Source organism: Chrysochloris asiatica, unplaced genomic scaffold, assembly GCF_000296735.1.
Source record: "Chrysochloris asiatica unplaced genomic scaffold, ChrAsi1.0 scaffold00054, whole genome shotgun sequence".
Lineage (NCBI taxonomy): Eukaryota > Metazoa > Chordata > Mammalia > Afrosoricida > Chrysochloridae > Chrysochloris > Chrysochloris asiatica.
In genome coordinates, this window is record NW_006408572.1 from 8,699,862 (window position 1) to 8,711,796 (window position 11,935).

Genomic DNA, 11,935 nt, shown 5'->3' on the forward strand with positions numbered 1-11,935 from the left:
AAGAATCTAATTTTTAGGAGGTCCTAGTCATCTAGTTTGTCTTCTGCTCTCTGTGTGTTTTTAATTATGTTTGACAGTGTACTTAAGTCATGTATTAGGGCTTCTGAGTTTGTCCCTGTTTTTTCTTTGATGGCCTTTATAGTTTTAGATTTTACATTTAGGTCTTTGATCCATCTTATGTTCTGTTTTTTACATGCTGTGTGTGACATATAGGTCCGGTTCCACTTTTCTCAAATGCATATATATACACAGGTGTGCAGCACCATTAGTTTGAAAGGCTATAGCCTTCACATTTAATGAGTTTTGGCCCTTTGCCAAACTCCTTCTATGAAGCAAGCAAAACCCTCATACCAAAACCAGGCAAAGACACCACTGAAAAAGAAAATTATAAACCAATATCCCTCATGAACACAGACACAGAAATTCTCAACAAAATACTAGCCAATAGAATCCAACAACATATCAAAAAAAATTAGAGAGAGAATGAGCAGCATTTCTATAATTATGTCTTTTCCTTTGCTTTATTTATGTAACTGTCTCTCTCCTTCTTCCTAGTCTGTCTTCACCTGAAAGCCTAGCTGAAACCTGTCTACTGTGGGTGACACTGCTGGTTTTTAAAATACCGCAATACGACAAAGTGTTGGACAAGTGGTGGTAGGGAAATTAGTATAGGCCAAGTTTTACAAATCGAACAAGCATGGAGCCAGTAACCTGCTCATGAAACGCATCATGGCCAGGACTCCAGGAACCCAGTGTGTCCCTTCCACTCATTGATGCCCTTGCTAATTTCTAAGAGCATAAATTACTTTTTCCTGGTTTTATAGTGATGTTAATGGAGCCACGCAGGTTGACTCTTAAGTCTGCCTTCTTTTGCTCATCCAGGTTTGTGAGATTACGCTGACTTTTTTCTAATGAATGGGGCTGCCATGGTCAAGGGGACAGAAGAACAGACCGATGGGGATGGGGTCACCACTCAGATGAACTAGGAAAACGGGGCTGTCCAAAGCTAAGGGAGAAAGGTTCCATTCCAATTGGCCTGGAAGGCAGAGCTGAAGCCCAGGCTTGAGGGGCCTTTACCAGCCTCCAGAGCTCATGGCCAGCACCCAGAGTCTGGAGAGCAGGCCCATTGTCTGAGATGGCCTCAGAAAATAGAGGATTGTTTTCAAGCCTTGAGAACTAATGCAAATGTTTCGTCTGGGTTTTTAACTTGCTTGGTGACTGTTATTTCTTCTTTCCCACCAACTACTCCCATTTGTAATGGAAATGTCTACCTTGTAGCCAATTCCACCTTTTACTTTGGAAGCAGATAAATTGTATTCTAGATTCACAGAGGAAGAGAAATTTTGCCCCATGTTGGAATTTGGACATGAAAGACTTTTGGGGTGTTATGATAGGGTGAAAGTGTTTTGCATGTGGCAAGGTCATGAATTTTGGTGGGGCAAAGGGTGGAATATCTTGGATTGAATTACGTCCCTGACAAAATATGTGTCCATTTGACTGGGCTATGATTCTCAGTGATTTGGAAGTTATATGTGATCTGATCATTATATGATCAGATCTTACAAGAGAGAAAAGGACAGAAAAGTGAGCAGAGAAGAGGCCCTGCTTCCATCAAGAAAGAAGAGCTAGAAGCGGAGAACGTCCTTTGGACTGGGGGTCCCCGCCCTGTGAAACTTCTAGATCCAAGGAAAGACCGACGCCAAGACACATGGAGATCTCCAGGAATGCTGGGTATTCCAGAATGATAAACGGAGACAAGGACCTTCTCTAGACAGCACTCTGAATTCGGACTTTCACCCCCTAAATTGTGAGAGAGTAAACTTCTGATTGTTAAAGCAACCCACTTGCAGTATTTGTGTGATACAATACGAGATAACTCAAAGGAGCAATATTAGATCACAGAGGAGCGCAAACTCTGTGAGCCCCATCTGCTGCACTCATTGAGTGTTTATTTTAACACATCCCTGCTTGTTTCCGTAAAAGAAATAATTTTTAAATTAAATGCTACTGATTCAAACTGGACTCACAAGCAAAAAAAATGCATCTGATACATTACTAAATTATAATATTATAATAATATTTCTAGGAACTCTGATAGCATAGTGGTTACGAATCGGCTGCGAGCCGCAAGGTCAACAGTTCGAAAGTACTAGCTGTTCTGAGGGAGAAAAATGAGGCTTTCTGCTTCCGTAAAGAATTACAGCCTTGGAAATCCTATGCAGGGTCGCTATGAGTCAGAACTGACTCCACAGCACATAACAACAACAATATTTCTTGTTAAGTGCCATTGAGTCAGTTCTGACTCTTAGTGACCCTTTTCTAAGGTTTCTGAGGAGCGGCTGGTAGGCTTGAACAGCCAATCTTCAGGTTAGCGGTCCAGTGGTTATCCTACAGCACCACACCAGGACTCCTGTTTAGCATTTATTTAGGGAGTCTCTGGGTGATATAATCAGTTAAGCATTCAACTACCAACCCTGGGCATCTCCCTTACGTCAGGTCAGGGTCATGATGGAATTAATCTTCTGATTGCTTTATCACATCAGATCACATAATTGGGGGGAATCATCACATAACTGCCAAATCACAGAGAATCATGGCCCAGTCAAACTGACATATATTTTGGCGGGGACACAGTTCAATGTTGGTGGTTCAAACTCACCCAATGATGCCTCAAAAGACAGCTCTGTCAAGTAAAAACTTTGAAAATGCTATTGTTGTTGTTAAGTACTGTTGTATGTGTTCTGACTCATAGCGATCGCATACAGGGTTTCCAAGGAACGACTGATGGATCTGAACTGCCACCCTGCAATCTAAGGCTTACCCTACAGTGCTACACCACAACTCCTGAAAACCCTATGGAGCAGTTCTGTTCAGTACACATGGGGTTTCCCTGAGTCTGAATTGACTCAACAGCAAATAACAAGAAAGCATTTATTGAGAGCTTATTATGTGCCAAACATTGTACCACGTGCTCTACATCTAACTCTATAGGGATGGTCCTGTTATTATCCCATCTTGTTGTTCAATGCCACTTAGTCAGTTCTACTTATAGTGACCCTGTATAGGGTTTCCGAGGAGTGGCTGGTGGGTTTGAATTAAAGACTTTGAGGTTAGCAGTCCAGTGCTTACTCTACACCGCCACACCAGTACTACCAGATGAGCAAATTAAGGCTTGTTGTTGTTGGGAAGTGCCGTTGAGTTGGTTCCAACCCATAGCGACCCTGTATAGGGTTTCCAAGGAGCAGCTGGTGAGCTTGAACTGCCGATCTTGTGCATTAACCCACAGCGCCATACCAGGACTCCAACATGGCAAGTCGAGGCTTGAATTTTTTCTTCAGTTCCCTCAGCTTGAGCAATGCTGAGCGTATTCTTCCCTTTTGGGTTTCTAACTGCAGGTCTCTGCACATTTCATTATAATATTTGAGTTTGTCTTGTTGAGCTGACCTTTGAAACTCTCCATTCATCTCTTTTATTTCCTCATTTCTTCCATTTGCTTTAGCATCTCTCTGCTGGCGCGAGCATGTTTCGGAGTCTCTTCTGACATCCATTTTGGTCTTTTCCTTCTTTCTTGTCTTCTTAATAACTTTTTGCTCTCTTCCTGTGTGATGTTCTTGATGTCATCCCACAATTCTTCTGGTATTCAGTCTTTAGTGTCTAATGCGTCAATTCTGTTCTTCAGATGATCTCTAAATTCAGGTGGGATATGTTCAAGGTAATATTTGGGCTCTCGTGAATTTGTTTTAAACTTCTTCAACTTCAGCCTGAACTTGCATATGAGAAATTGATGATCTGTTCCACAGTCTGCCCCTGGCCATTTTTTGACTGATGATCTGGAGCTTTTCTACAGTCTCTTTCCACAGATGTAGTCAATTTGATTTCTGTGTATTCCATCTGGTGTGGTCCATGTGTATAGTCATCTTTTCTGTTGTTTTAAAAAAGGTGTTTACAATGAACAAGTCATGGTGTTGCAAATTCTGTCATGAGATCTCCAGTATAATTTCTATCACCAAGCATTACCAAAGGAGCTCTGGTAGCGTAGTGGTTACGAATCGGGCTGCGAACCTTAAGGTCAGCGGTTCGAAACTATCAGCCGCTCCGCGGGAGAAAGATGAGGCTTTCTACTCCCGTAAAGATTTACACCCACGGAAACCCTGTACAGGGTCTCTATGGGTCGGAACTGACTCGATGGCACTTAACAACAACAACAAGGATTACCAAGGAACTGAGGAACTTCGGAGTTACAGAAAATGGGACAAGAATCTTCTCCCAAAGTTGACACAGAGAGAAAGTCTAACTCTAGAGTGTGTGCCCTGAGTTCACACATATCTATATATGTATCCACTTGTAGATTATTGTTGTTGTTATTACACAATTGTTTATATAATAGTATTTACCCCTGTAACTCCGAAGTTCCTCAGTACCTTGGTAATCCTCACATGTGCTTCTGCCTTCCCTAGTTTGTGTTCACTTGTCTCTGACTAATCTGCTCTTTTCATTCTCAAAACTGATTATGTTTGGTTGTCGCTTAAAACGCCTTGTGAGCATTTGAACCATTTAAATCATGTCCGAAATGTCCGAGCTGTCCAAACTGTATGAGGAGAGCAATGACCTGCAGATGGATGTGATGGCTGGCGAGAGTGACCTTCCACAGAAGGAGGTAGGCAGCGGGAACCGGGAGCCGTCCCTGAGCCCCTCCCGCCTTGGGGACCCACCGCAGCTGGAGAAGGAAGGCCCGATGGAGGAGGAGGCCCAGCCAATGGCTGCGGCGGGCGGCCAGGCGAACAGGCCCAGGCATGGCGAGCAGCCCGGCCAGGTCTCGGCCCCAGGCTTGGAGAGCAAGGAAGAGGGCGAGGAATTTGACGACTACGACTATCCCGAAGAGGAGCACGTCAGCGGGGCCGGCTACAGGGTCTCCGCGGCCCTGGAAGAAGCCAACAAGATGTTCCTGCGAACACCCAGAGCCAGAGAAGCAGCCCTAGATGGCGGCTTCCAGATGCATTACGAGAAGACCCCGTTTGATCAGCTAGCTTTAATTGAAGAGCTGTTTTCCCTTGTGGTTGTCAACCGTCTGACCGAAGAACTCGCCTGTGATGAGATTATTGATCAAGAGTAAGGTCAAGGCTGTTTAAAGAGGAGGAAACTACTTGAGGAGAGACTCACACTATTATTTTGGGGGTTCGTTCGAAATAATTCCGTGCCAATGGAAAACTTGATCTTCAAAAAATATCGTTCTGTTTTGCAGAATCGCATAGGACAGTAACTGCACAATTGTGAGAAAGACAATCGTTATGAAAGAAAAAGGATCGGAGGATTGTAGAAACCGGTTTCCAAGCATGTCCTGAAACACCCAGCTCTTTGCCTTTGTTATTTTCCCGGCATTGGGGGATTGATGGTTTCTATTTGCAAGAACAAGGCATGATCAAGACAAACTGCTAATAGATGAACCCACTGATAGTTTATATGATGAGAAAAAAGCACCAAAATGCCCAATTTAAGACACAGGATAACTGAATTATCTGGACTGGAAGCCTATTGAGAAAACTTTAGAAATTCTGGTTTTGTGATCTATTCAAGTCATAATTATCAAAAGTATTGTTGTTGTTGTTGTGTGCCATCGAGTCGGTTCCGACCCATAGCGACCCTGTATAGGGTTTCCGAGGGTATAAATCTTTACGGGAGTAGAAAGCCTCATCAAAAGTATTAGTGTAACAAAAATTTAGCTTTTATCAGTTTCTCAAAAGGATGAAAAAAACTCAAAAACGAAGTATATGCCACGTGCTGTATCTTTAAATGTGTTTCCAAGAGCTTCTGAAATTTTGTTTATATGTGTTATTTTTATTATAATTCGAGAAAATCCATGTTGTGTTCATTTTAGAATGTAAAAGATTAAGGCCCCCTTAATTAAAACCTTTAAACATTACTACGTTTTGTGAAAGTACGAAGAAAATATTTCTAAATACTCAGACACTAGAGAAGACTTATGTTTTGCTCTTCTGACTTTCACTTATTTGACAGGAGAAAGAGTTCAGTTCAACTTAATATTATATGAACAGTTGGTGAATGTTGTCATGTAAAAGGAAAGTTGTACATCTTTAAAAGGCTGCAAATAATTAAACTCTCAACTTTATAAAGGTTTTCAACCTGCCCAGAAATGAATGCACCTCGGTATCTGACATTTCCTTTCCTCTTTCTCCTCCTCTAAATTAAACTTGTTATTTGAATGCGCCAGCATTCGAGATAATAAAACTTCTTCTGTGTAAAAAAAAAACTGATCATGTTTAAGAACTACCCTACCTGGTATAGTGCTGTAGGATAATGCACTGGATTGCAAGGTCAGTTTGAACTGTAAGGTCGGTGGTTCAAACCCACCAGCCGCTCCTCGAAAGCCCTATGCAGGGTCACTGTGGGTTGGAATCTATTCAATGGCCCATAACAACAGCAACACTGATATTGATACATTAACATAACAAAGAAAACACTCTTTCAAAATGGAATTACATCTGTAGGTATAACACATATTTTAAGGGGATACAATTCAATCCATAGCAACTGTGACCTACATGGGGTCACTGATTCAAAATTGGCTCAATGGCACCCAACAATAGTTACTAGTGGTTATACATGTGTCTTCTCCAATACACCTAACGCAAAGCTACTACCCATTTGTCATTGGAGGTTTGTGTGTTCCTGTGATGCTAAACAGGTTTCAGAGGAACTTTCAGACTAAGATGAACTGCTTTGTTTTTGCTTTTCAGTGCCCAGCCTGATGATCTACTTCTGAACATTAGCAAGTGAAAACCAGATGGATCAGAGCAGTGTAATCCTCTGGTCAAGGGGCTGGCTAGTACAGGACTGGGGAGCATTTGATTCCATTGTGCCTGGGATTGCCATGAGTTGGGAGCCAACTCAACAGCAGCTAAAAACAAGTGTGTTTTCATATACACTTTAGACGTCGGACTTTCTCTTCTGTGAACTGTCTGTTTATATCCTTTACCATTTTTCTGAGAGCTTTCCTATCTATGTCTTCATCTCTGGTCTCCTGTGCTGGATGTCTTCCATTTGACCCTCCAGATCCATTTTCCACCCTTCTTACCTGGTCTGTGCATCAAAGACTTTCCTTGCCATCTGGCTCCCAGCCCAGGCAGGAAACCAGAGGAAGGAAAAAGAGTGAAGTGAAGATGTTGATGCTCCCAGCTAGCAGTCCACCCTCACTTCCTACAGGGTTGTTGTAAGCCAGCTGCCTCTTGTAACCAAAAGTCTTAACTCCTGTTGGGAGGGGCTCTCCATACAACTTTCTCTTTCACTGGTTTCTTGAGGTAGTCACAGCTCCAATTGCTGCGATACCTGGGCTCCTGCCTTATCTCTTCTTGCTTCCCTAAATCTGCTCACACCTATGTACGAGGGTGAGTCAAAAATTATCCGCACCCTGACTGTAGACTCATATCCAGTGTGCCCTCTGTTTCCTACTGGGGGCCTAAATGTTACAAGGTTGCCATGGAACTAAATTTTTTTATTTTCTTGCAATCAATTTCACTCATTTCTGGCTTTCTGGTGTCTGATTTTAGAGGCCTTATTTAAGAAGTTTTTCTATAACTTTGATGAGTCCCTAGGTGGTGCAAATGGTTAAGTACTCAACTACTAACCAAAACATTGGTAGTTCACCCCACGCAGCAGTACCTCAGAAGAAAGACCTGGCAATTTGTAGAATGAAGTACTGCTCGGCAACACATGGCACCATCACATGAGTTGAAATGGACTTGACGGCAACTTTCTGTTTGTATCTAGATTACAATGCCTTTCTTTTCTTTTTTCTTCTACTAGATCTTTGGACTCCTGGTGTAGGGCTGTAGGATAAGCAGTGGACTGCGGAACCACAAGATCAGCAGTTCAAATCCACGAGCCGCTCCTCAGAAACTCTATACTTGATCCCTGAGTAGGAACCAACTCGACGGCACTTAACAACAACAATTAGTTCTTTAGTTCCTGAGTGGTGCACATGGTTAATGCACTTAGATGCTAACAGAAAGGTTCATAGTTCAAGGCTACCCAGAGGCACCTTGGAAGAAAGACCTGGCAATCTACTTCTGAAAAATCAGCAATTTTTTCCTTCTCCTTTATCCAACAAAACTACCAATTTAAACTCATCGGTAGTTCCACAAGAGAAAGATGTGACAGAATACTTCAAAAAGATCTACAACTTTTGAAACTGTGTAGGGCAGTTTTAATCTGTCCTATACAATCCCTGTGAGTCAGAATGAACTCAATGGCAACAGGTGTTGGTTTGAATTTTGTTCTTTGAGGTCCCTCCGTGGCACAAATAATTTCTACTCAGCTACTAACTAGCTGCCCCTCGGAAACCTTATAGGATTGCTATGAGTTGGAACTGACTCGATGGCACTTAATAACAACAACTAACCTGAAGGTTGTTAGTTTGAACTCACCCAATAATGCCATCGAAGAAAATCTGAACAATCTGCTTCTGTAAAGATTACTACACACACCACACACACAAAAACCCTCAGTCAATTCAACTCATATATAGTGCACTGACTGGTAATTTTTAAATCACTTAATTTTTTCATTTTGATTTTCTCCAATACCCAAAAATATCAATTGTTGAATGTGAAACTGATGATGTGCCCTGTAAACTTTCACTCAATCAACAATAAAAACCTTAAATTAAATATATATATATATATATTTACAAAAAGGGTAAAATAATTCATAAGTTGAGAGATCTTTTTTTGGCTATATTTCTGTGATTGTTTCCAACTTAATTTGATCATAACCAGAACATTGCTCTTTTGGGAGTGAGTTGAGGTCTTCTTTCTTCTCTGTAGGCTGCTATTTTGTCAGTGTTTGTTAATAATCCCTTAAGAGTTTGTTAAATCTTAATCTGTTTGTCCTTTAACTCTGCTCCTTGGTTGTTGATTTTGGTGCTTCTGTTCTGTAGTACTGCTTTTCCTCAGATGTGGGTGTTGGCTTCCCTTTGTAGTGGAGGTATACTATTAGCCTGTCTGTGGGGTCCTGGAGTGGCACTACAGGATAAGCACTGGACTTCTAACTGAAAGGTTGGCAGTTCGAACCTATCAGCTTCTCCTTGGAAACTTCTATACAGGGTCGCTATGAGTCAGAATCAACAAGGGTACTTAACATTAGCCTGTCTGTAGTTGTTTCTTGGGTTTACAGTAATGAATCTAACAGGCAGCAATGAATTTCATCCAAGGCTTTTGAAGCACTTAACACATGGGAAGGGTTCTATTCCTATGGGTCTTGTTACAACAAGTAGAATGACTCCCAATAGCAATAGTATTTTCTAACTGAGACCCAGAGAGTAGACAACTTGATCAAACTCACATATCAGTAAATAACAAAGCTGGCTCCTAGCCCAGGTCACCTGACTCAAGCCTATGCAGTTCCCATGACAACATTCTGCCTTCCCAAGGCCTCCTAGTACCATCCAGCCCACTCTCGATGCTAGTCCCCAATACCAGACAACTCCTAGAAATTTTTAGTCTGTTTTTTTTTTTTTACTCTTTAAAATAAAAATTGTCAATAATAAACTTGATAGTAAATTACAAAAAGTGATAGGTTTCAATTTTCCCATACCTCCAAACATCATTCTACATTCAATTTCTACATGAAAGTTCCTGAGAAGGGGGAGGAGGCCCACAGATAGGAGGATCTCCAATCCTAGACCCCTTGGGCAGGTCAAATCATTGAGGAAATAAGTTAGGGGGAGAGATGGTTCCTAGCTGGTGCCGTTCAGCTTTGTCTCACAGACCCAGCGGTAGGGCCTCTGGCAGACATCATCGTTCCAGCGACCATTGTCAGTGAAGTGGGCGCAGTCCTCGCCTCCTCCAAGGCCATGCCCGTACCAGTTATCTGGCTGTTCTGGCCTCCAGTTCCTGAGGAGACAGAACACATGTGGGCAGAACCCAGGAAACCCACCCTTAGCCAAGTCCTGAGGAGTCACTGGGACCAGCCGGGCTGAGCAGAGGGAACAGGGCTGTGGGAGAATACACACACTCACTTGAAGCCTGTCTGGTAGTCAGTACCATCCACCCATGTCCAGGGCCCATTTTCATCGGTGAGGCCTATCCAGTGGTTCATAGAGCTTGTGTGGGACTGGATAAAATCCTGGGGAGAGAGGAAGATGATGGTAATCACTCTAGGACCAAACATCCTCCCGAATGATGTCTTCTGGGGCCCTCACCTGCTCCTCCTGGGAAGTGACCACCACTAGTTGGGCATTCTTCAGCTGGCAGTACTTCTGTGCCTCGTGCCAGGACTTCCCAGAGCGCGAGAACCAGTAGCAGCTGTCTTCATGCTCCATCCAGTTAATGGGACAGCAGGTATTCTGAGAGCCTGAGGGGGCAGAGAGGGGATGAGCTGCTGCACAGGGAACTGAGAACAGAAATGAAGGACCAGGTATTTCCATACACACTCCTCACCATTGCTCTTGAGAGCAGCCATGTGGCAAGACAGGGACTTCAGGTCTTTTACCAGCTGCTGGACTGCCGGGAACATGCTGGAATAATCTGAACACAGACAAGTGCACAATGGGGATAGGGCTCTCGATGGGGCTTCTGCCCAGTGAGTCCCTGGAGGTCAGCTGTCCATGCATAGACCTGTCTAGGAACCATCATGCCTCCCAAACGCCTTCCCAAGGTAGCGGCGGTCTCTAACCTGCTTTGAGTTCCTGCATCTGTGTATCCAGCTTGTTCTCCAGAGTAGTCACCTTGTCCTTCAAGCTTTGGGCTGGAAGGAAGTCCAGCTCAGCACCCATTAGGCTGCACCAACCCCCCCTTGTCCTGAACTCCCAGCCCCCACCCTTCCGCACATACTCTCGGAAGGTCTCTCACCTGCTTGTAGCTGTTCCTTGTGTATCTCCACCTCAGCTCTCAGAGTCATTAGCAATCCTTGAGAACTGTCATCTGGAGCACAGGGAGGTCAGTACCCAGGAGTCAGCTCCCACCCTCTCCCCCAGTCAGCCCTACCCACAATCCCCAGCTTACCCTCGATTTTCAGTGCCTTGATCTCATCTGTCATGTTCGATGTGAAATTGAGGGACATTGTTCTTAGGGTCATCAGGTCCCAACGGAGCTTGGAAACTGATGAATAGGATCAGTCAATCAGAGCCAAGATTGATAGTGTCCTCCCTCTGTGCCAGACACTAAGCAACAGACTTCACAAGCATCATCTCATTCAATCCTCACAATAACACAATAGGGCAGGATATATTATTATCCCATATAGCCAATGAGTAAACGGAGGCTGAGAGATTCAGCCATTTGTCTACACATTGCTGTCAAGTTGATTCCAATTCTTCGCAACTCGATGTGTGCAGAATAGAACTGTCCTAACAGGTTTTCATTACAGAAGCAGATTATCAGCGCTTTCTTCCTCAGAGCCTCTGGGCAGACTCCCACTGACAACCTTTAGGATGGTAGTTGAGCTCAAAGCATTTGCATTACCCAGAGACTTTAACTTATCTACACAACCCAACTATTAGGTGACAAAACCAAGATTCAAGCCCTTTTGTCTAATTTCAGTGCTTCTCCAACCACCCTCATGTTGGACACAGTGCTTCCTCCATCACTACCTCCACCACTGCTATCTATCACCCCATTCAGGCCTCCACCATTATGGCTCCAATGACTTTGACAGCATTGCCATGGTCATAACCCTAGTTGTTGTGCCCATAATTGCTTTGCTATGGTCACTGTGTCCATCATTGCCCCTGCCATGATCCTCATCACCATCCCCATCATTGTCTCAACACTGCACCTCATTATTGTCCCATCGCTCCCCCCTGTGACCCTCACTTTGTGATCCGATCACACAGATGATGACAAACAGGAGGAGGCTGAGGCCCAGGGAGAACAGGTACAGGTAGGATCCAGAGCAGAAACGCTGCAGGAAGGATTGAAGA

General features: G+C 43.5%; 2 protein-coding genes across 2 annotated transcripts in view; one reads left to right on the forward strand and one right to left on the reverse strand.

Moving 5' to 3' along the window:
- The first annotated feature begins 4,561 nt into the window (after positions 1–4,561).
- On the forward strand, positions 4,562–5,113 carry LOC102818632 (EP300-interacting inhibitor of differentiation 1-like). Its single transcript, XM_006863339.1, has one exon. It carries the CDS (start codon positions 4,562–4,564, stop codon positions 5,111–5,113), a length of 552 nt encoding a protein of 183 aa, XP_006863401.1.
- Positions 5,114–9,751: 4,638 nt separating this feature from the next.
- LOC102819756 (asialoglycoprotein receptor 1-like) overlaps positions 9,752–11,935 on the reverse strand; it is a 6,170-nt gene continuing 3,986 nt past the window's right edge. Inside the window, exons 2-8 of the mRNA XM_006863492.1 lie at positions 11,829–11,916; positions 11,019–11,114; positions 10,690–10,761; positions 10,455–10,541; positions 10,217–10,368; positions 10,034–10,140; positions 9,752–9,908 (exon numbers count right to left, since the gene is read on the reverse strand). Of these exons, the coding sequence (XP_006863554.1) occupies positions 9,752–9,908; positions 10,034–10,140; positions 10,217–10,368; positions 10,455–10,541; positions 10,690–10,761; positions 11,019–11,114; positions 11,829–11,916 (759 nt within the window). The remainder of the gene's footprint in view (positions 9,909–10,033; positions 10,141–10,216; positions 10,369–10,454; positions 10,542–10,689; positions 10,762–11,018; positions 11,115–11,828; positions 11,917–11,935) is intronic.